Source organism: Pogoniulus pusillus, chromosome 8 (genome assembly GCF_015220805.1).
Source record: "Pogoniulus pusillus isolate bPogPus1 chromosome 8, bPogPus1.pri, whole genome shotgun sequence".
In the NCBI taxonomy this organism is placed as follows: domain Eukaryota; kingdom Metazoa; phylum Chordata; class Aves; order Piciformes; family Lybiidae; genus Pogoniulus; species Pogoniulus pusillus.
In genome coordinates, this window is record NC_087271.1 from 13,133,928 (window position 1) to 13,153,857 (window position 19,930).

The window sequence follows — 19,930 nt, forward strand, 5'->3', positions numbered from 1 at the left end:
CCTCCACTTCCTTTTTTTTAAGGAACATAGTTAAAAGAGTACCTTTCATCTCTCTGAGTCCACACAGTGCTGGGTTGCTTTAGGAGGCAGCTTGAACAAGCATCAATACCTCAGCTAGTACTGTGTATTCACTTGAGCTGTGCGTACATCTAACCCTCCTCATCCTCTTCCACCTGCCTTTAAAGCTGTCTAACTACAGCATCTTGTATGGGATGCCAGAAAGGAGTGCTAAATAGCACCAGCTTCTGCAGGGGTGCTTCTCCCCTCTGTCTCAGGGTAGCTCCTGTCACACAGGAATGCTGCAGCTGGAGGTTGCTGACACAATTGCTAGTGGAATTTATCTTAGGATTGGGGGACCCAAAAGCTATAAAACTGCTATTTGTATGCAAATTTAATTAACAGGTACACTTTTGGAAGTGCTCTGACTCAAAACACTGGCACAGTTGGCACTTCTGGGCTCTGGCAGCATAGTATTGCTTGAATTAAACACAAATACAGCTTCACTGGAACTGTTCAGTACCTTCCTCCTTTAGAAAGCAAACCAAGTTTTGCCCCAAGAAGTCCTTTGCACATGCAGGAGCTGCAGTGAAGACAGTGACCCTGTATCACAACTGTAATGAACAGAAACACTGAGATGGGAGGGGCTCTCTGGAGGTCCAGTAAGGATTTTCTGAAACCGAAGACACGTGAACTTCCCCCAGAGTTTCTGCGTCAAGGATGAGAATCTGCAGTGAGTCTCAAACCCAAACACGCCGTATAACAAGAACAGTTTTTTTGTAACTTCCAAACAAACTGGTGGAGGCACTACTGCTTGGAAAAAAAGCTCACTAGGACCTGTAAGTACCACAAAGAGCTATTGCTTATTCAGTGTGTCAGTTCCCACAGCAGCCACAAGCCAAGATGAAATGGACAGTTGTCAAAATTCAGAATGAGAGAGCCACAGCCAGTAGATGCTCAGCTTCACCTGCAGAACCCCTTCAGCCCATATACTTCAACTTCTTGAAGGAGCTCATATTAAAGCAGGCAAAAGTTAATTAAATGGAGAATAAAACCCAAGTATTTTGTAGCATTCCCTAGCAGGTATCTCTCTTTATTTCAACAACAGGACATCAGATACAGTATTTAGCTGAAACATCTGCTTCAGGCCATAGAATCATAGAATGGTTTAGGCTGGAAGGGACCTCAAGCATCATCCAGTTCCACCCCCTGTCATAGGCAGGGACACCTCCCACTAGAAGAGGTTGCACAAAGCCTCATCCAACCTGGCCTTGAACACCTCCAGTGAGGGAGCAGCCGCAACCTCCCTGGGCAACCTGTTCCAGTGTCTCACTACTCTCTATAAGGAGCTTCCTAACATCTATTTAAAAATCTCTCCAAGTTTAAACCCATTACTCCTTGTCCTGTCATTACAAGACCTTGTAAATAGTCCCTCTCTAGCCTTCCTGTACATCCCCTTCCGATACTGGAAGGCCATTATAAGGTCTTCTCGAAGCCTTCTCTCCTGGGTGAAGACTCCCCCAACTCTTGTAGCCTGTCCTCACAGCAGAGATGCTCCAACCCTCTGGACACACTCTAACAGTTCCATGTCCTTCTTGTGTTGGGGGCTCCAGAACTGCACACAGTACTCAGGAGGGGTCTGATAAGAGCAAAGGGGGAGAATCACCTCCCTTGCCCCACTGGCCACACTTCCTTTGATGCAGCCCAGAACACAGTTGGCTGGCTTGGCTGCACATGGACACTGCTGGGTCGAGATTTTCGTCAACCCAGACCACCAGGTCCTTTTCCTCACGGCTGCTCTCAGCCATTCGCCACCCAGCCTGTATCTGTGCTTGGGATTGCACCAACCCAGGTGCACGACCTCACATTTTGGCCATGTTGAATGTGATGAAGTTGGCCTGGGCCCACCTCTCCAGCCTGTCCAGGTCCCTCTTGATGGCATCTCTGCCCTTTAGCAAGTTGACTGTGCCACACAGCTTGATGTCATCTGCAAACTTTCTGAGGGTGCACTCAATTCCTCTGTCCATATCACTGACAAAGATGTTAAACAGCACTGCTCCCAGCACTGACCCCTGAGGGACGCCACTTTTCATTGGTCTCCAGGTGGACATTGTGCCATTGATCACCACTCTCTGCATGCCACCATCCAGCCAATTCCTTATCCAGCATGTGGCGCACCTATCAAGTCCATGTTTTTCCAGTTTGGTGACCAGGATGTTATGTGGGACAGAGTCAAATGCCTTAGGTCCAGGTAGATGACATCAGTTACCCTTCCCTTGTCCACTGTTGCTGTGACTTCATCATAAAATCCACCAAATTTGTCAGGCATGATTTGCCCTTGGTGAAGCCATTGCTGATTACCACCAATTACCTCTGCTTTGTTTTCCATTTGCCTTAGCAGAGCCCTCAGGAGGATCTGCGCCATGATCTCACCAGGCACAGAGGTGAGATTGGTCTGTAGTTCTCAGGGTCATCCTTTTTTTCCTTCTTGAAGATGGGTGTTATGTTTGTCCTTTTCCAGTCAGCAGGAACTTCACCAGTCTGCCATGACCTTTCAAATATGGTGGACAGTGGTTTAGCAACTTCATCTGCCTGTTCCCTCAAGACCATGGGCAGATCTCATCAGGCCCCACTGTGGTGGTAGGCTTGATGGGGCTAACATGGACTTATCCATGCCCAGACACGTTCCCCTGCTCCACCTGTGTGTCCTCCCCCTACTGTGCTGGGTGGGAGGCAACCATGGGAGGGGAGGGCAGAAGTTCTGGCCTCATCTAACATGGTGAAGCCTGGCAAAGTGCCATTCTGATTGGCTAATCTATGTTGAATGCCCCATTAATTTTGGGCTGGATATTGATAAAAGGGATAAGCAGGTAGCATGGGGCTGCTACTGCTGTCTCATTTTTGCATCCTGAATTTGCCTGTAGAGCTAACCAACAAGAGGCTCTAACTGCCTGCACGCAATCGGCCTGCATAGCCAGCCAGACATTATGCTGAGCCTGCACATGGCAAGACATCCTGCCTGCACCTGAAAGTCTCCTGCTATGACTAGAAATCCTGGAGATACACAGAGGAGCCAGGAAACAACGTCATAGATCATCTGCCTCCTTTCCCCACACGTCTGGGAAGAATCAAGTCTCAGTGGCCCACATGACAGAGTTCCACGTGCTTTGGTTTATACTTTATGAGTAAACACTTAAAAGCCTCTTCTGGTATAATATTTGCGTTTGCCACTTTAAGAAGTGTGATCTAGTTTTGCCTGTTCCCTGCATGTGTAAATTTCCAACCTGTACGTTTTTGAACCTGTGAGTAAGTTTTCTGGTGAGTTTTAATGTTAATGAACAGTTTTCATAGTTATTAACAATTATTGCCTGGTTATCAAAATTAATACATATTAATTTTGCATACTCACACCCATCGACTGGTGCATGGTCAGATTCCTTAGGTGCATGTGAACATGACCTTCAGTTATAGTGGGCAGATCTCCCAGTCTTTTCTTTTGCCCTCTGGGACTTGGACATTGTGGTTGGAGCCCTTGCAATTGAAGACTGAGGCAAAGAAGAAACTGAGCACCTCAGCCTTATTCACATCCTTTGTCACCAGCTCTCCATTTCCCTTCTGGAAGGGGCCTATATCCTCCCTAGTCCTCCTTTTCTCACTAATATACCTGAAAAAGTTCTTCTTGTTCCACTTAATGTCCCTAGCCAGATTCAATTCCAACTGTATTTAGCTTTCCTAACCTGAGCTTTGGTTCTCCAAACAATTTCTTTGTATTCATCCCAGGTTACCTGTCCTTCCACCCTCTGTAAGCTTTCTTCTTGCGTCTGTGTCCAGGAGCTCTCTATTCATCCATGCAGGCCTCACGGCATTCTTACCTGCCTTCCTCTTTTTTGGGGTGCATTGCTCCTGGGCCTGGAGGAGGTGATCCTTTAACACTGATGAGCTTTCCTGGGCCCCGATTCCTTCCAGCGTTTTTTCCAGTGGCATCCTGCCAATGAGGTCTCTGAAGAGGTTGAAGTCTGCTCTTCTGAAGTCCAGAGCAGTGAGTTTGCTGTGCACCCTCCTTGATGCCTTGAGGATCTTAAACTCTTACCATTTCATGGTCACTGCAGCCAAGGCTTCACTTGGCTTCAGCTTCACTTCACTCACCAGCCCCTCCTTGTTGGTGAGGACTAGGTCCAGCAGAGCACCTTTTCTTGTGGGTTCCTCTACCACTTGGAGGAGGAAGTTATCACCAGTGCATCCCAGGAACCTCTTAGATTGCTGGTGCTGTGCTGTATTGTCCTTCCAACGGATGTCAGGGTGGTTGAAGTCCCCCATGAGGATCAGGGCCCGTGACTGTGAAGCTTCTCCTATTTGTTTGTAAAGGGCCTCATCTGCTTCACTTTCCTGATCAGGCAGTCTACAGCAGACTCCTACTATGATATCACCTTTCCCTGACTTCCCTTTAACCTTTACCCCTCTGTTTTTGTGTTGCACATCCCAAGGTGGAGCTCCATGGATTCTACTTTATCATTGATGTAGAGGGCAACACCTCCTCTCCTTCTCCCCTGCCTGTTCCTCCTGAAGAGTCTAGAACCATCTATCCTTATGCTCCGATCATGAGATCCATCCCACCATGTCTCAGTGATGCCAGTGACATGACAACCCTGTAGGCTTGCACATATCTGCAATTCTTCCTATTTGTTCCCCATTCTCCTTCCGTTAGTGTAGAGGCATTTCAGTTGTGCCTTTATTGGAGCTAACTGATTTTCCCTTACCCTGATCTTTGGGAACTCTTTTCTCAGCCTGTACTCCAACCCTAGGCTCAGATCACACCTGTCCATGCTCAGGCACCTCCGTAGCTATCAACCTCTCTCTGCCCCTCATGTTATCACTACCACGTGATGTTTTCCTGTTGGCAGCTACTACCTGAAGGAGATCTGGCTCATCTCTGCAAGATTCTGACTGCATGGTTTAGTCCCCAGCATGCTTCTGGGCAACAGGTTGAGAGGCTTTACTAGTTCTCCACTGCTCCCACACCAGTGTGTCCTCCCACACCTTGCCACATGGAAGCCTGATGAATTTATTCCCTTCCCCCTTCACATGCTGTTTAAAGCCCTGTCAACTAGCCCTGCCATCTCCTCTGCAAAGACCCTCTTCTGCCTTCATGAGGTGTGTCCTTTTTGGTGTCAACAACCCTGGTGCTGTATAGATCATGCCACTGTCAAAGAATGCAAATTTATGGTGGTGACACCATCCATGGAGCCATGTATTAAAAGTCTGTATGTGGCTGCCAACAGTAGGGATAACAGAAGAGAAAATTATTTGTGCTCCTGAGCTTTGTACCACTTGTCCTAATCTTAAGGTTTATCAATCATTATGGAAGCTTGTGAGTCACTTAACTGCAGTGAGGCCTCACTTCTTACACTTATGTGACTGTACTGACATCCCTGGATGGAGTCATCTTCCCACCACAAACAAAATAATCTTAAAGGAGAGAATAAAATCCTGGATAAGATCTACAACTGCCCCATACTCAGAACAAGATGGAGTCCACCTAGCGTGGTATAACCAGGGTGCAGGCACAACCTCAAAACTGCTCACAGGAAATGCTGACAGACTAACACCACCTTGGGGGGTGTCTGCAATTCTGGGCCTCTTCTGAGGAGAGCACTAAAAATCCCTACATTCCTCTGGGACTTTTTTTTCATATCCATATTACAGCTGCATTTCTATAAGGTATTATTTCTAGCACCCTTTTATCTCATTTCTGGCCAGCCAGTGCTCATCTGCTTGCCAAGCTTGAAATCCAGATACAAATTTTTCTGCTTCCTTTGTCTTTTCGATTGTAAAGGGAAGGTAGATTTACAAAAAAAAAACCCAAAAACCAGACTATTCCTCATCTGCCCTTTGGAGAGGACCCAGTGGATAGTTTATGATACTAACTTATATAAACCATTCCCAAAGGAGAAATAGCCATTAATTATATTGTCTATAGAGAATTTCTATCCATGGCAATTTGCATCAGTGAGCTTGGTGCTGTTCATTAAATTGGTAGCATTAGAATCAATCAGGAATTGGTCATTGCCAAGTGCCTCCCCTACAAATACTTCTACATTTACTGGTCCAGGGTGACTGGCCCCAAGGTTCCCAGAGAAGCATTAATACCCCACCCCTCTACATGTTAGCTGACACACCAGAAAGCTAAGAAATACAGATTCGTGGCCTTGCTGACTTGGTATTTTTAGTCTGAGAACATAAAAATTTACAAGGAGTTTATTAGCAACTTTCAGACCACCATAAGAAGGGCATTGATGAAAATGGGAGGTGCTGGCACACAAAATCCACTATTGATACAAGCAGGCTGTGTGTCATTTTACCAGTGCAGTGATTTAGAGCACTAATGCTCTGTCCTGGGGTCTTGGTAACCTTTGCTTTTCTTCCAGGACTGTTTTTGGTACTGCTGGTCTGCCTCCATGCTCCCCAGGGCACTTCAAATTCATGTCTACAAAGAGAGAAAAGGGAATCAGTCTGTAGCACTATTCTTGTTACTGCATTTAAATGTTGTAAGTGTAAACTGGGACAGTAACTGAGGTTCTTTTCCACAACACTCTCACACGGAATCACACCATCCCTACCCCCCATTCCCCAGTTTCTGTGCTCAGCACAAAATTACGGAAGAATGTAATGAGATTCAGTGAAAAAAAACAAGTACTGCTGAGCCCTCACTGTAGCAGTAACTAAAGTATGCTCTGCCTGTAACAGAATGGCCACAAGGCTGTGTGAATTCTCCAAAGCCTGGTTCCTGCTGAAAGCAGGCCAGTAAGAATCACCAAGGGCTGTTCCACTTGTTCAAGGAGCAGCTAGCAAACAAGAGCAGTGGTGTCCAGCAGGAACAGGTGTCAGTACCTGTTGCTGCAGTCCTGGCTCTGCCCCTGCAGTGCTGGGGGAAAACCAGACAGGTTCTGAACCTGCTGGGGCAGCTGCTCAGGTTGGGCAATTTGCAGCATGTTTTCAGAGGGTAGTCAGTGAACCTTTACTCCCAGGCCTTTCCCAAGCCTGGCTGTGGGGAAACATTCCCTTCAGCCATCTCAGCTTTCTTACCCCAGCATAAAACAGGACAAATAAATACACAGAGGGATGGCCTCTAGGCTCTGATTTTACAGCTCTGAAACTCCAGCATGAAATCAAGCAATCTCCCACTCTCTCTGAGTAGGGTTTAGCTCACACTCCCTTGCCATTGTCTGACTTTTTCCTTCCTCAGCTGGGCATGCTGGGGAATGGGAAGAAGGCTGAGAAAAAATATTTGATCCGTTCATTTTGCACCAGCAAAGTGTTTCCTGAGGTGGGGAGGCAATAGCAGGGAAAGTTGGATGCTGGGTGCAGAAGGTAGATTGCTCCAAAACATCAGTAGATACATGATAGCCTACATCCATTGCTCTTGAGCAATGGTGAACACATCAGCTGGCAGACAAATGTCTACCCCACACTGCTGTCTCACCATAGGCTGCAGCTCCATCCCATCTTCATGGTCTTGGAAAGGTCTCATGCTTCTGTGCTGTTGTCTTTCTGCTAAGTTGTGACTTTGACTCACAAAGGTCTGCATGCAAAAAATCAGGTGAATTCCATTAAGGAATGCAAACCATTATGTCAATAAAAATACCTGGTCAAAAAAGATAATTAGCCCACGGCTAAGAAACTGTATCTGGTTCTCAGCCAGATGACACTGAGAGATACCTGAAGGGACCCAACTGAGAAGGACGAATCAAGTATCTCTGCTACATCTCCTACTATACAAATGAAGACTCTGGCTGCCTGAAATCTTTCACTCAGCTCTCCACCCACTGCCACACATTGTCTTGAGGGCCAGAGAGCCTCCCTTCTACCCCCAGGTGTTTGTAACCTGATTGGAACACAGATGTCAAAGTTAAATGCCTTCTCATGCCTGTTGGGAAATTCCAAGTTCTTGGCTACATGAGCAAACTCACCCTTGATCATAGAACGAGGAGTGTGGACATGCTGCCACAAGTGTTTCCACACAAGGTTATACAGCCTGCCCTGTTGGAAGACTTCTTACCCTTGGTATTTTTAGTTTGAGAACATAAAAATTGACAAGGAGTTTATTAACAACTTCCAGACCATTATTACAAGGGTACTGATAGTGGGGAAACCTCTCTTAAATGTAGGGCATGGCTCAAGCCAGAATTAAGATGAGAGCTAAAGAGAAATTACCACAAAGTTTAGAAGCAGAGGAAGAAAAGCCTGTTTCAAGAAGGGGAATTGGCTTAAGAAGTATTGTAGCATTTGGTAAAACAGAGGGTCAAGGCTTCAGAGTTTTCCATTCTGTAACATATTCCTATTTGGGATGTGTGCTTAAGTGCTGCTCTGAATCAAAGCCAGAGAGTATCTCTGTGCTTTCTTCTGTGCAGAGGATCAGGTCTATCTTTAGGCTGCCTTTTTATTGGTTGTTTTTCTTTGTTTTCCACAGAATTCTACAGCCATTACAGGGAGGCTAAGTCAGGCATAAACTAGAGTGGTTCCTCTGACACTGTCCTGAAGAAATCCACCCAGAACATTGGCATCAGCTGAGCTGTGCTGGCTGCTGAGTTTCTTTTGCATGAGTTACTATGCTTTTTCTTTGTCATAGGGTTTTGAAGGAAAAGACAGAAATGGCAAAAACAGCATTCAAGGCAAAACCATCTGCATCTTCAGAAGCTGAGCGTGAAAGGCAGAGCACAGGTAAGAGCCAAGTGCCGGAGATATGAAAGGCATGGCATAGATAGAACCAAGTGCTTCAGATACAGCAATTCACTAAAGCTCTCCACCACTATCAGCTACCCAACAATTCTCCACCGTGCAATAATTATGAGGGTAAAGAGACAGGCAGGCAGTCCAGAGGGAGAAGAATTTAATCAAGAGACAGAAGGCAGTATTCTGGCAAAATAATCTGTATAGGCATGAAGCAGTGCAATAGGTGCTTGAATGTGTCCAGAGAAGGGTACTAAGGCTGGTGAGGGGCCTGAGGCACAAGCCCTACAAGGAGTGGCTGAGGGACCTGGGGCTGTTCAGCCTGAAGAAGAGGAGGCTCAGGGCAGACCTCGTTGCTGTCTACAACTACCTGAAGGGAGGATGTAGCCAGATGGAGCTAGTCTCTTCTTCCAGGCACCAGGAGACAGAACATGAAGACACAGCCTCAAGGTGTGCCAGGGCAGGTTTAGGCTGGATATTAAGAAGAAATTCTTCACAGAAAGGGTGATTGGCATTGAAATGGGTTGCCTGGGGAGGTGGTGGAGTCACTGTCTCTGGAGGTGTTTAAGAGGAGTCTGGATGAGGCACTTAGTGCCATGGTTTAGTTTATTAAAATGGTTAGGTGATAGGTTGGACTTGACGATCCTAGAGGTCTTTTCCAACCTGGTTAATTCTGTGATTCTGTGATTCCATTCTGCAGGGAGTTCATTCAGAACTACAGCACCCACAGAATACAGCTGGATATCTGAACTGCTGTGAGCAACCAGAAGCTCCTTCTTATGTACCTCTGCTTATCGCTGTACTGTAAGGTGCAAGAAACATAAACACTTTTAGGTGGGCACTACAGCTGGCACTCTCTGCAGCTACTTCATCTATTTAGTTACATTTTCTAATTACCACAAAGGCAGCTGACACTTGCAAGGTGTGATCTAAAAGAAGGTCACAGCCAGCACTCAAGACTCAGAGAGAGCCATTTGTTTTACTTTACAAATTCTTGTATGATTTGTTACCCCAGAACTCATGCTGCTCTAAGGTGCTGGAAAGGAAACAGCCTGGGACATGGGTTCTGATGACTAGGTATCAGGAAAGGAAAATGTCTCTGCAAGTATAGAATGGCTTGAATGCCTTTGCTATTCTCACTGGGCTTTACCAGCAGCTCCTGATCCACAAAGTATGGCTTCTCTGCAGATCCACTGTTTGTTTCCATATCAATAGCAAAGCAAAGGAGCATGGCATCTGCTGTCACTTCAAACACAGACAGGAAGCTGTGGGACATCAGGTAGGCAAAAAATCCAGTCAGCAGCAGAGGAACCACCCAAGCTTGCAGCTCCCGATGGTAGTTAAATGCCATCAGTCCTCCAAAAACAGTAAAACATACAACAAACACCTGCAAAGGACAGTGAAAGACAAGTGCAGCTTCATCCATCATGTAGAAACCATTCTTTAAAAAAACAAAGCAACCCAAAAAAACAACCCCAAAGTTCCCCAAATCCCTGAGGCAAAGGTGTTACAGCAAGTGTTAGAATGGCAGGTCTCATCTGGGAGAGAGTTGTGTGGCTTCTAGTGGCAAGGAACTGTCACAATTTATGCTCAGGTCAATATATAAATTCTGTTTTGCAAAGGCAGTCTTTTACCATAGGCCCACGGCAACAGCAACTGTGAGAGGGGCACCATGGACACAGCCAAATAACTGTGAAGACTGGGAAAAGGATTCAATTCCTCAAACATCATCTTCCTTCCTGAATTCATTTTACAGCACTAACAACACTGAGTTTAACAACGATAGAACCTTATTTATTTTAGGTATAAGGAGACAGCCAAGCTCTGGTATTTACCTCATTCCTTACTCCTACCTTTCCTAGAAACAGGAGAAAATCTCCAAACCAGCTGATGGATGCAAGTCTAGCAGAGGTCTTCTCCAAAATACAGACAGCATCCTTTGCTGACATACAGAAGTTTGTCCCATTTATGGCTGTAGCTGTGTATGCCTGTGGAATAAGAGGAGAGAATAACTTGATGAGGGCAAAAGGCAGAGCCTTAGACTCTACTGGAAACACCATCTTCACCAATAGAAAGACTCCCTGTCAGAATATAGCAACTGGAGTTGAAATGCCTGTAATAACTACACTTCTAAATTCAAGTATTTTATTCTATGTCATTTTCACCATTAGCAAATGTCAGGCCAGAGGCTAAATATATTTCTGGACCTACCTTTATTCAGTTTATTTTAAAACACCAGTTCTCTACTCTACATTTTGTAACTGAACATGACATAATTGCCACAAGGCATTTACTTGGAGTCCCACTATACAAACTTACTTTTTATGACTGCTGGCAAACTATGTAAGTGGAACAATTAAGTTAAAGAATTTGAAAGTTGATGATTAAAAGGTTTTATATGTGCCCTTTCAACCTATTTCTATGCTATTCTAAGTAGAGTCATACAATAAACCTTTTATGAAAGATGAAAACAATTGTGAAAGTGACTGGAGAAAACCACCTAAAGGATCCTGGACTAGACCACTAAGTATTAGGTCACCAAAAAGCCTCAGAATGACAGCAGACGTGAGACGCCCTCACGGATTTTGGATACACTGAGAACTTTGTAAGATTTATCTGTGAAGGAACTTGCCAAGACAGGTGGAGAGGGCAGAAGATCTACCTTCATAGAATCATAGAATCAACCAGGTTGTAAGAGACCTCCAAGATCATCCAGTCCAACCTATCACCCAGCCCTATCCAATCAACTAGATCATGGCACTAAGTGCCTCATCCAGGCTTTTCTTGAAGACCCCCAGGGACGGTGCCTCCACCACCTCCCTGGGCAGCCCATTCCAATGGGAAATCACTCTCTCTGTGAAGAACTTCTTCCTAATATCCAGCCTATACCTACCCTGGCACAACTTGAGACTGTATCCCCTTGTTCTATTGCTGGTTACCTGGGAGAAGAGGCTTATTTCAGCTCTTGTTCATAACTGGACAAGTATGTCCCATTTATGGAACACCTCAACAAGAGTTTGAAACTGTGCCCAAAATATCAGCACTCAAGTCACCCTAAGTGTAGGCTCAACTTTACCAGCAGTTTCCTGGTGCTCAGAACACTGGAACGTGGATCACAGCACAAAGGATTAGTCACAACTGGCATGGTCAACAACAGCCACAGCGTGCAAGAAATTCCTGTTCCAAAGGTATTTATTTATGCATGTATTTGGTGCTGTTCCACTGTTCCACCACCTTCACGGTGCAGACCTTGTTCCTCACATCCAATCTAAATCAGCTCTGCTCTAGTTTGAAGCCATTGCCCTCGTCCTGTCCCTGCAGGCCTTTGCAAATAGTCTCTCTGCAGTCTTCTTGTAGCCCCTTGCAGGTACTGGAAGGTCACTAATAACTCTTGTATTGGAAATTAATAATAATTATGAATTAGGAATATTAATTTCTATATGAATAATAATTTTAAATTGATATCAAAAAATCGGGAAAATTCCCTGAGATTCTTTGGATTTTTGGTTGGCAGGAAGTAACTGCACAGAATTAAACAGTTTAAACAATCAGAACTTGGAAAATAGAAATGCGAAAAAAGGAAAAATTCTAACTATGCCTATGGGGTCCTGGCATTCACTCCAGCATATGTACTCAGGATGCTTTTGGTCCCTGAGGAAGTCTCCTGTAACAAAGACACTTTCTTCAAACTCACTATAACGGTTCCAGGATAAAATACAAAATATTCTAGGCAGAGGGAAGGAGAGCTGAGCTGATGCTAAGCTGCATAGATGTGGCCGCCTTTAACAAGCTGCAAACGATGAGAGGCAGGAAGGCTCCATGCAGACAGGCTGAATGCAGAAAGGATGCAGTTTTCTAAATCATCCCCCTTTAAATACTTCATTTTGAAAATCAAACTGGCCAAGAGGCACTAACACTATTGTTCTGGCCAATGAATTCAAAGCGTCATGCCTCGTTTGACCACGCAGGCATGCTGAGGGCAGTGCAAGACACCTGACATGTGGTGCTCCGTCCCCTAGCCCTCAAGGCTTTTCTGGGGCCGAACTCTTATTGTTTGCTCATTCAAATCCACTCCCCGACCCACAAAACAAGAGGAGGAGAACAAGGGTTAAACTGGCCTGGCGGGTTTTATGCCCTACCAGGACAAGTCTCCCTGAAGCCTTCTCCTTTCCAGGCTGAACAACCCCAGCTCCATCAGCCTGTCCTTGTGGCAGAGCTGCTCCAACACCCTGATCACTTCTGTGGCTTCCTCTGGTCCCTCTCCATCAGGTCCACGTCCTTCCTGTGTTGAGGGCTCCACAGCTGGACACAGTACTGCAGGTGAGTGCAGAGTAAAGTGGCAGAATCACCTCTCTCCATCTCTGACCACACTGCCATTGGCCAATGACATGCTGTAAATACTGTACTTACACAGCAGCAAATACCTCCTTAGATGGAAAAAGCATGAATAAAAGACCATGGATTTATTGCCTACTCTAAGAAAATCATAGACTCCACTGAAGTCTACAGGATCATACAGAGCATGAAAATCTGTTTAAAACCAGACGCCTAAAGAGGACAAAATGCTTTCCGTGCTGCCTTCTATGGTACTGATGTTGCTGCTTTCTCTGGTGTGTGCTGCAACAGGACCAGAAGAGCACTGAACATCACACCTTTGCCTCCTTGGTTGCCTGAACCTCTAAAAGAGAGGCATCTTTGTCCCAGATGCCTCACTCAACCTGAGAGGTCTGTAAGCAGCCTGTGTGAGGAAACCTGGCAGCCTGCAAGCTCAGCCACGATAGCATCAGCCCAGAATGTGGCAGGAGAATGCTAGCAGAGGGTAGGTGGCCAAGTCAAGCACCATCTCTGTCTTCCATCTGTATTTGCCTCTGCATGCTTTAAAATAGGATAGACTTTAAGGGCAACAAGGCTGGGGAAGTGCCTGGAGCAGCTGGGCTGTGAGGAGGAGCTGAGGGAGCTGAGGGTGTTCAGGCTGGAGGAGGCTGAGGGCAGAGCTCATTGCTCTCTACAGCTCCCTGCAGGGAGGTTGGAGGGAGGAGCGGGCGGCCTCTGCTCCTTGGTGGCAAGGGACAGGAGCAGAGGAAATGGTTCCAAGTGGCACCAGGACAGATTCAGGCTGGATGCTAGGAAATATTTCTTCCCAGAGAGGGTTCTCAGCCATTGGAATGGTCTGCCCAGGGCAGTGCTGAGGTCACCATTCCTGGAGGTATTTAAGCAGCCTGTGGAGCTGATGGATGGACATGGTTTGGTGTTTACCCTGCAGTGCTGGGTGGAAGGTTGGTCTGGATGAGCTTGAAGGGCTCTTCCAACAGAATATGTTCTGTGATTCTGTGACTTTATAACTCACAGCATAAGTCCATTTCATCTCTCCCTTTAACTGACAAGAAACTGAGACACGAAGTGGAAAAGGGTTTTCTAAGTTGGTTTCTGTCCCTTAAGAACAAAATTTACAGAGCAGATCCTGATCTGGTGGAGTGAGTGTAACTTTTGCCAATATGTTAAACAGAGATTTCCAATTCATTACAAACAGCAAAACAGTCCTGCTTTAAAAAATTGCAAAGAATGCCTACAATGTACCTGCACTTGTACAAACACTGTTAAGACAAATAACCATTTGTTTGCACTCCAGAATTAGCCACTTTGGTATCTAAGGAATGTGCCATGGAAATAATTTCTGATATTTATTAACTACAACTGTTACCCTGGAAAGACTAAAAATAATGCTGGAGACTGAACACTGCCTGTTAGGAGACAGTTGATGAAGAACATAATTTGTAACAATTACAACCTCAACAAATTATCCAAGCATCAACTAGTTGTAACATTCAAGGAAGAAAGGCAGCCAGGTTATAGAAGGGGTAGAGAAACAGAAATGAAGGAGCTGCTGTAGGCTCCAAAACTAGTTACTGACATGCTCTTGTGAGACTCCACCTCAAATACTGTGTCCAGTTCTGGTGTCCCCACTGTAAGAGTGACACAGATCTGCTGGAACAAGCCCAAAGGAAGCCACAAAGATGATCTAGGGGCTGGAGCACCTCTGTTACAAGGACAGGCTGAGAGGACTGGGGGTGTTCAGCCTGGAGAAGAGAAGAACCTAGGAGCACCTTAGAGCTGCCTTCCAATAGCTGAAAGGGATCTTGCAGGAAGGCTGCAGAGGGACTCTGTACAAGAGTGTCCACTGATAGGACAAGGGGAAATGAATTTAAATGGAAGGAGAATAGATTTAGATTTGATCTGAGGAAGAAATTCTTCACACGAGGGTGGCAAGACTCTGGAATGGATTGTCCAGAGAGGCTGTGGATGCCCCCTCCCTGGAGATGTTCAAGGCCAGGTTGGATGGGACCTTGAGAAACCTGGGCTAGTAGAGAGGTGTCCCTTCCCATGGCATAGCTGAAGCAAGAATGTTACTAGCACAAGCCAAAGACTTAGCTGAGTGATTTCTACTTTTTGGCAAAAAATATATGGCTGAGAAAACCAAAATATTTTTTAATATCTATGGAGATGGTTTCTCATTCAGCCTCAGCTGCAGCTCCATGCACTTTCCTCACAATTATCAACATTCCCATGCTGATCCCACACTTTGCTGCCATCCAGGCACACAGAAACCTGCGTGGTTCTGACTAGCAAGATCCCTGCCTCGCACTTAGGCAAACGTACGCTCCCACGAACCTCGGAGGTACACAGAAACAATTTCCCGTCCTTACCCACCAGAGCAGACCTAACACACAAGCTATTAGCAGTGTCTGCAAATCACTCTGGACTTTGCACTAAGCAGCTTCAATACCCTGTTTGTTTCAGTAGGTTACTTCAATGAGTTTTTCCACAACAATGTGCTCTCTTTTTTCCCCCACACAAAAGCTTTACTGGATGTTTGAGAAGGGCAGCAGGAATGATTCAAAAGGTATGGAATGTCTGCTGTCTGGGGAACAACTGAGTGCTGCAGGCTCTGCTGTCTGTAAGAGAGATGACAGAAGGAGAATGTGATGAGAAGGCTACAAAGTCATGAGAAGTGCTGAGAGGATGTAGAGTCAGATGGCTCCCTGTTCTTCCAGAACCATGACCAGGCAGGGTGAGAACCATACCAAGTAGCAGGAGCCAAATCTGAAAGCAGATATTTTTAACCAGAAAAAGGATGCTTTAGCTGCTAAATGCTTGTGTGAACTCAAGGGAGACTGGGAAAGCTCCGAAGGAAAGCCACTGTCCTCAGCTCAAGAAGTCATGTGGCTGAAACCATACAGAAACAGCATGGGGGCAGGGAAATGGACGCTCATTCTGCTTTGGCCTTTGCTCACAGCCACTGCTGGATACTGAGCTGGATGGGAACCCCGTATGGCCCAATATAGCTCTTATGCTCTGCTCAATGAATCGATGCCTTATAGTTGTAGTCTCTGATATGGTGACAAATCAGTAACAACAACATCAGTATTATGCCACTAGTCAGAAAGAGCAGGGGACAGTGGGTCAGGAACAGTCTTTATTTCTGTACCAGCAAGTTGGTATGGTATCACCACCCTTGTGAAGAACCTAAGCTTCCTTTGGCTTGGAGCCTGGGAACTAGACACCAGTTTCTCAGTGCTGAGATGAATAAATAAGGAATGTGAATGTTTACATATTTCCAAATACCACAGTATGCAAAACAAACAAAAAAACCCCACTATTTAAAGAATACTTCCTTCTGTGCCTCACAACACAGAATGTCAAGGGTCTTGGAAAAACTGGCCTACTAGTTTCATGAGAAAAGCCTCTGTGGCTCAGACTCAGGCCAGAAGTTCCCCAATTGTAAGGAATAATTGCTGCTCTGTGTAACAGCTGAAATCAGCCCTCCCTTCGAGGGCGTAACACCAGAGGGCTGCCATAGCAACAGGATCTGCTTGAAGCAGCAGCAGGAGATACAGTGGTGTGCATGCTGGTGTGTACTGCATCCCACTTCAGTTTCTTCTGCCCTGATGGTAGTTTCAGCCTGATCTGATCTTGTTGCTGCCAACTGTCTTGGGGGCTGCCCTGGTTACCTACACCCAGTGCAACACTGTGCAGTTCAGGTTGGACTTCTGAGCGTCTTAGCTTGCAAGCAGCACAGCTACCAGTGGAATCCCATCGGAAAAGAAAACCCAGTGGCAGCAAGAGGCTATGACATTCCTGCCACTGCTGTACAGCAGTGACCTGGTGAACAAGCTGTGTCTCTCAGATAGTGGTGGAAAATGTGAGGCCCAGCTGAAGAGATGAGGCCATGTGAGGCTGCCTATTATACACTAGCATGTTAGATATTATTTTTTTCCCTTAAGAGGAAAGTTCCCTCTTTAATCTATTTAGGGCTTTTCCCTACCTCAGCCCTTATATTTGGAACTATTCCAGGAAGTTATTCTTCCATTTCTTAGGAACCTTCTTCCAACTTCCAGACAACATTACGTAAAGAACAGTTTACATCTACTCATTCTTCTTCTGAGTTTCTCTTGGCTCCTACCCCTCCCTGCTGTTCTTTTTTTTTTTTTGCTATAAATGGCTAACAGGCTTGTTCTTTGCCTTCAGTTATCCCAGCAGACACACCAGGATATTCCAGCTGCCCTATTAAGATGAGCCTGGTCAACCAAGCAGCAGCTTGCAAAATAGCATCTATCCTCCTTTTTCTGGTGCAGGTGTTTAACCTCACACCTTCCAGGGCTGAATCTGCCCTGTGAGCTGCCTTTGTCTTGTGGCTGACTTTCCAAGAAGAATACAGCTAATACAGAAATGGCTGGTTTTGATTCTCACACTAAATACCATCTGCAAGAAACTCTTCAGTAGCCCCTTGGATTGTCCCAAGCAGTCCAAGAAGCACACCTTTCCTTTATTTCCATTCCACCTTACATGTACAGCCTGAACTTAATGGAGAAAAGCTTGTCCTTTAACTTTCCTTGCTTCCTACTCCAAGTAAACTACTCCCTCAATGGCTGCCATCATGCAGTGGGTAAGACTAACACAACTTTCTCCTTGGAGGGTAGCTGGGCATCATTTCCTGCAGCATCACATTGCTACACCTGGGCTTAACTTCAATGACAGCAGCTGGACCACAAGAATCCCGCATTAAGCTACCCCTGCACCCTGGTGCCATCACTCCTGGCACTGCTTACAGTGCCTTCTGCAGTTGGTGCAACAATGCTCTCATTTTCCCGAAACAAAATCAAACTGAACATTTCCAGAGAGCTGTTCGTAAACTACCCAGCCCAAAACCACTGAGTCACTTGCTTCATTCCCTTTTATTGTCTTTCTAGGGTGTGTTTTGCTGGGGTTTTTTTTGGTTGTTTGGTTGTTTTTTTCCCCCTTTTTAATGGCATAGGGGAGAGCAGAAAACTACCAAACAAAGAAATAGTCAGCCTTGTCTCTATCCCCAACATCATTTATCCTGCAATGCAAGGAAAGACTTAAGGAATTTTATTTCCTGCTGTCACATCCATAAAACCTCTTGAGGGAAAACAAACATGCTTAAAATAAAATTTCCCTGCAGATGAACATTTTAGCTAATTGCATTTTCAAGATGATTGAAACTTTAGCTTAACATCTAGAAGCAATTTTGCCAGCAACATTAAAGTCCAGTATTGATTTTGGCAGGAAAAAGTACTTGATGGAGTGAGGCAGTGCAGAGAAGAGCTGTACTTACATTGGCATGCATGGATTTGATTTTATATAGGTTATTTTTTTCCCCAGGTATTTAACCAAAAATTCCTGATAGGAACACCTCTGCTCTGAGGACAGGCTAAAGGAACTGGAGGTGTTCAGTCTGGAGAGAAGACTCTGGGGGAACCTGAGAGCTGCCTTCCACTACCTGAAGGGATCCTATAGGAAGGCTGCAGAGGAACTTTGTACAAGAGTGCCCCCGCCTATGGCAGGGAGGTTGAATTAGATGATCTCTAAGGTCTCTCCCAGTCTAAGCTGTTCGTTGATTCTATGATTCCACCCAAAATTGAAAAGACAACCAACTGCCACGGATATATGCCCATTAGACAGACCTGGTGCTGGTTTTCTCCAGCAGGCAGTTGCTGGCTTTCCTGTCAGTGAAGGGTGTCAGTGTCAGGGAATGCAGCCTAACACTGTTGACTTCACTAATGGATACCACTGGGCCTGAAGACTTCACTGCAAGCAGTGTGCTGAAGCCAACAGAGAGAAACCACACACTGCTCAGTAACTGCTTCAGAACCCCACAGCTGCACTTTGGAGCCCTTGCTTGCCAACTGGCTGCAGACTGGGAAAAAAAGACACAGGAAAGCAAAGCTATCCTGAAATGGGTATATTGTTTAAATAAAAGGGCTATAAAGGAAAATAAAGTAAGCACTTTGCTGCATTACGGGTTAAGATTGCCACTACAGTTTAACAAAAGGGGAGACAGCCAGCTCCCAAACCACATAAACTCCCCAATATATTCTTCTTACAGAAGAGAAATTTCATCCTCGCAAGTTTTACTTTAGATGATTGGAGAAGTTTATCTGGAACATACTGAAGCCATCAGAGCTAGAAGATGAAAAACCTGTGGTAATTCTGACAAGTGTTGGCAGGCCAAACTGTCAAGAAAGGATAATGACTATATATTCACAAAGCACTTTTCATCTAGCTAGAACCCAGAGTGCTTTACAATTGTTACTAATGGATTATACACACACATGAATCACTTTGCCCATGACTGAAGTGGAACAGCTTAAGGAGTGAACTGTTCAACAGCACATAGTAACAGGACACCACAGTGCAGCACAGGATCCAGCTGCAAATCCAAGAGAACTTTCAGAAGGCGAATGTAGTCACCCACACTGCAATCCTGCACAGAATGCTGGGTGTCCACTACCCCTTCTCCAACAACCAGTGCTGCAAAGAAGGCAGCTGGCAGTGTCTAGTGCAGCACTCTATCACAAAGCAAAAGTGTACAGGGGACCATTTTTTGGCCCTGTTTCAGTGAAGTTCCAGGAGAGCTGAACACAACTTAGCTGAGCCTGCAGAGAATGAGTCACTTCAGCGATGCACAAAACCACCAAAATCAGCATTAAATCCTACCTGAAAGATGACAGCTCAGCCTAAAAACTACCTTTTTTGATAACATAACAGAGTGTTTGACTGACATGCACAGGAATCAAAAAGATCACACTGTCACCTGTTTTGATTCCTCCAGCACCCGTTTCTTATCTGCAAGTTTCCCAGTGGGGCTCTGTTTAATCCCGATTAAACTTGTGAATACAGGATCAGA

At 45.4% G+C, this 19,930-nt stretch overlaps 1 protein-coding gene across 4 annotated transcripts in view; it reads right to left on the reverse strand.

Moving 5' to 3' along the window:
• Positions 1–6,236: 6,236 nt before the first annotated feature.
• The window catches only part of SLC44A3 (solute carrier family 44 member 3), a 54,656-nt gene continuing 40,962 nt past the window's right edge, over positions 6,237–19,930 (reverse strand). For all 4 annotated transcript variants that reach the window (XM_064147302.1, XM_064147304.1, XM_064147301.1 and 1 more), the window contains 4 exons: positions 10,578–10,712; positions 9,875–10,111; positions 7,478–7,576; positions 6,237–6,481 (listed from right to left, as the gene is read on the reverse strand). In XM_064147302.1, coding sequence (XP_064003372.1) covers positions 6,476–6,481; positions 7,478–7,576; positions 9,875–10,111; positions 10,578–10,712 — 477 coding nt within the window. In that variant the 3' untranslated portion in view covers positions 6,237–6,475. The remainder of the gene's footprint in view (positions 6,482–7,477; positions 7,577–9,874; positions 10,112–10,577; positions 10,713–19,930) is intronic.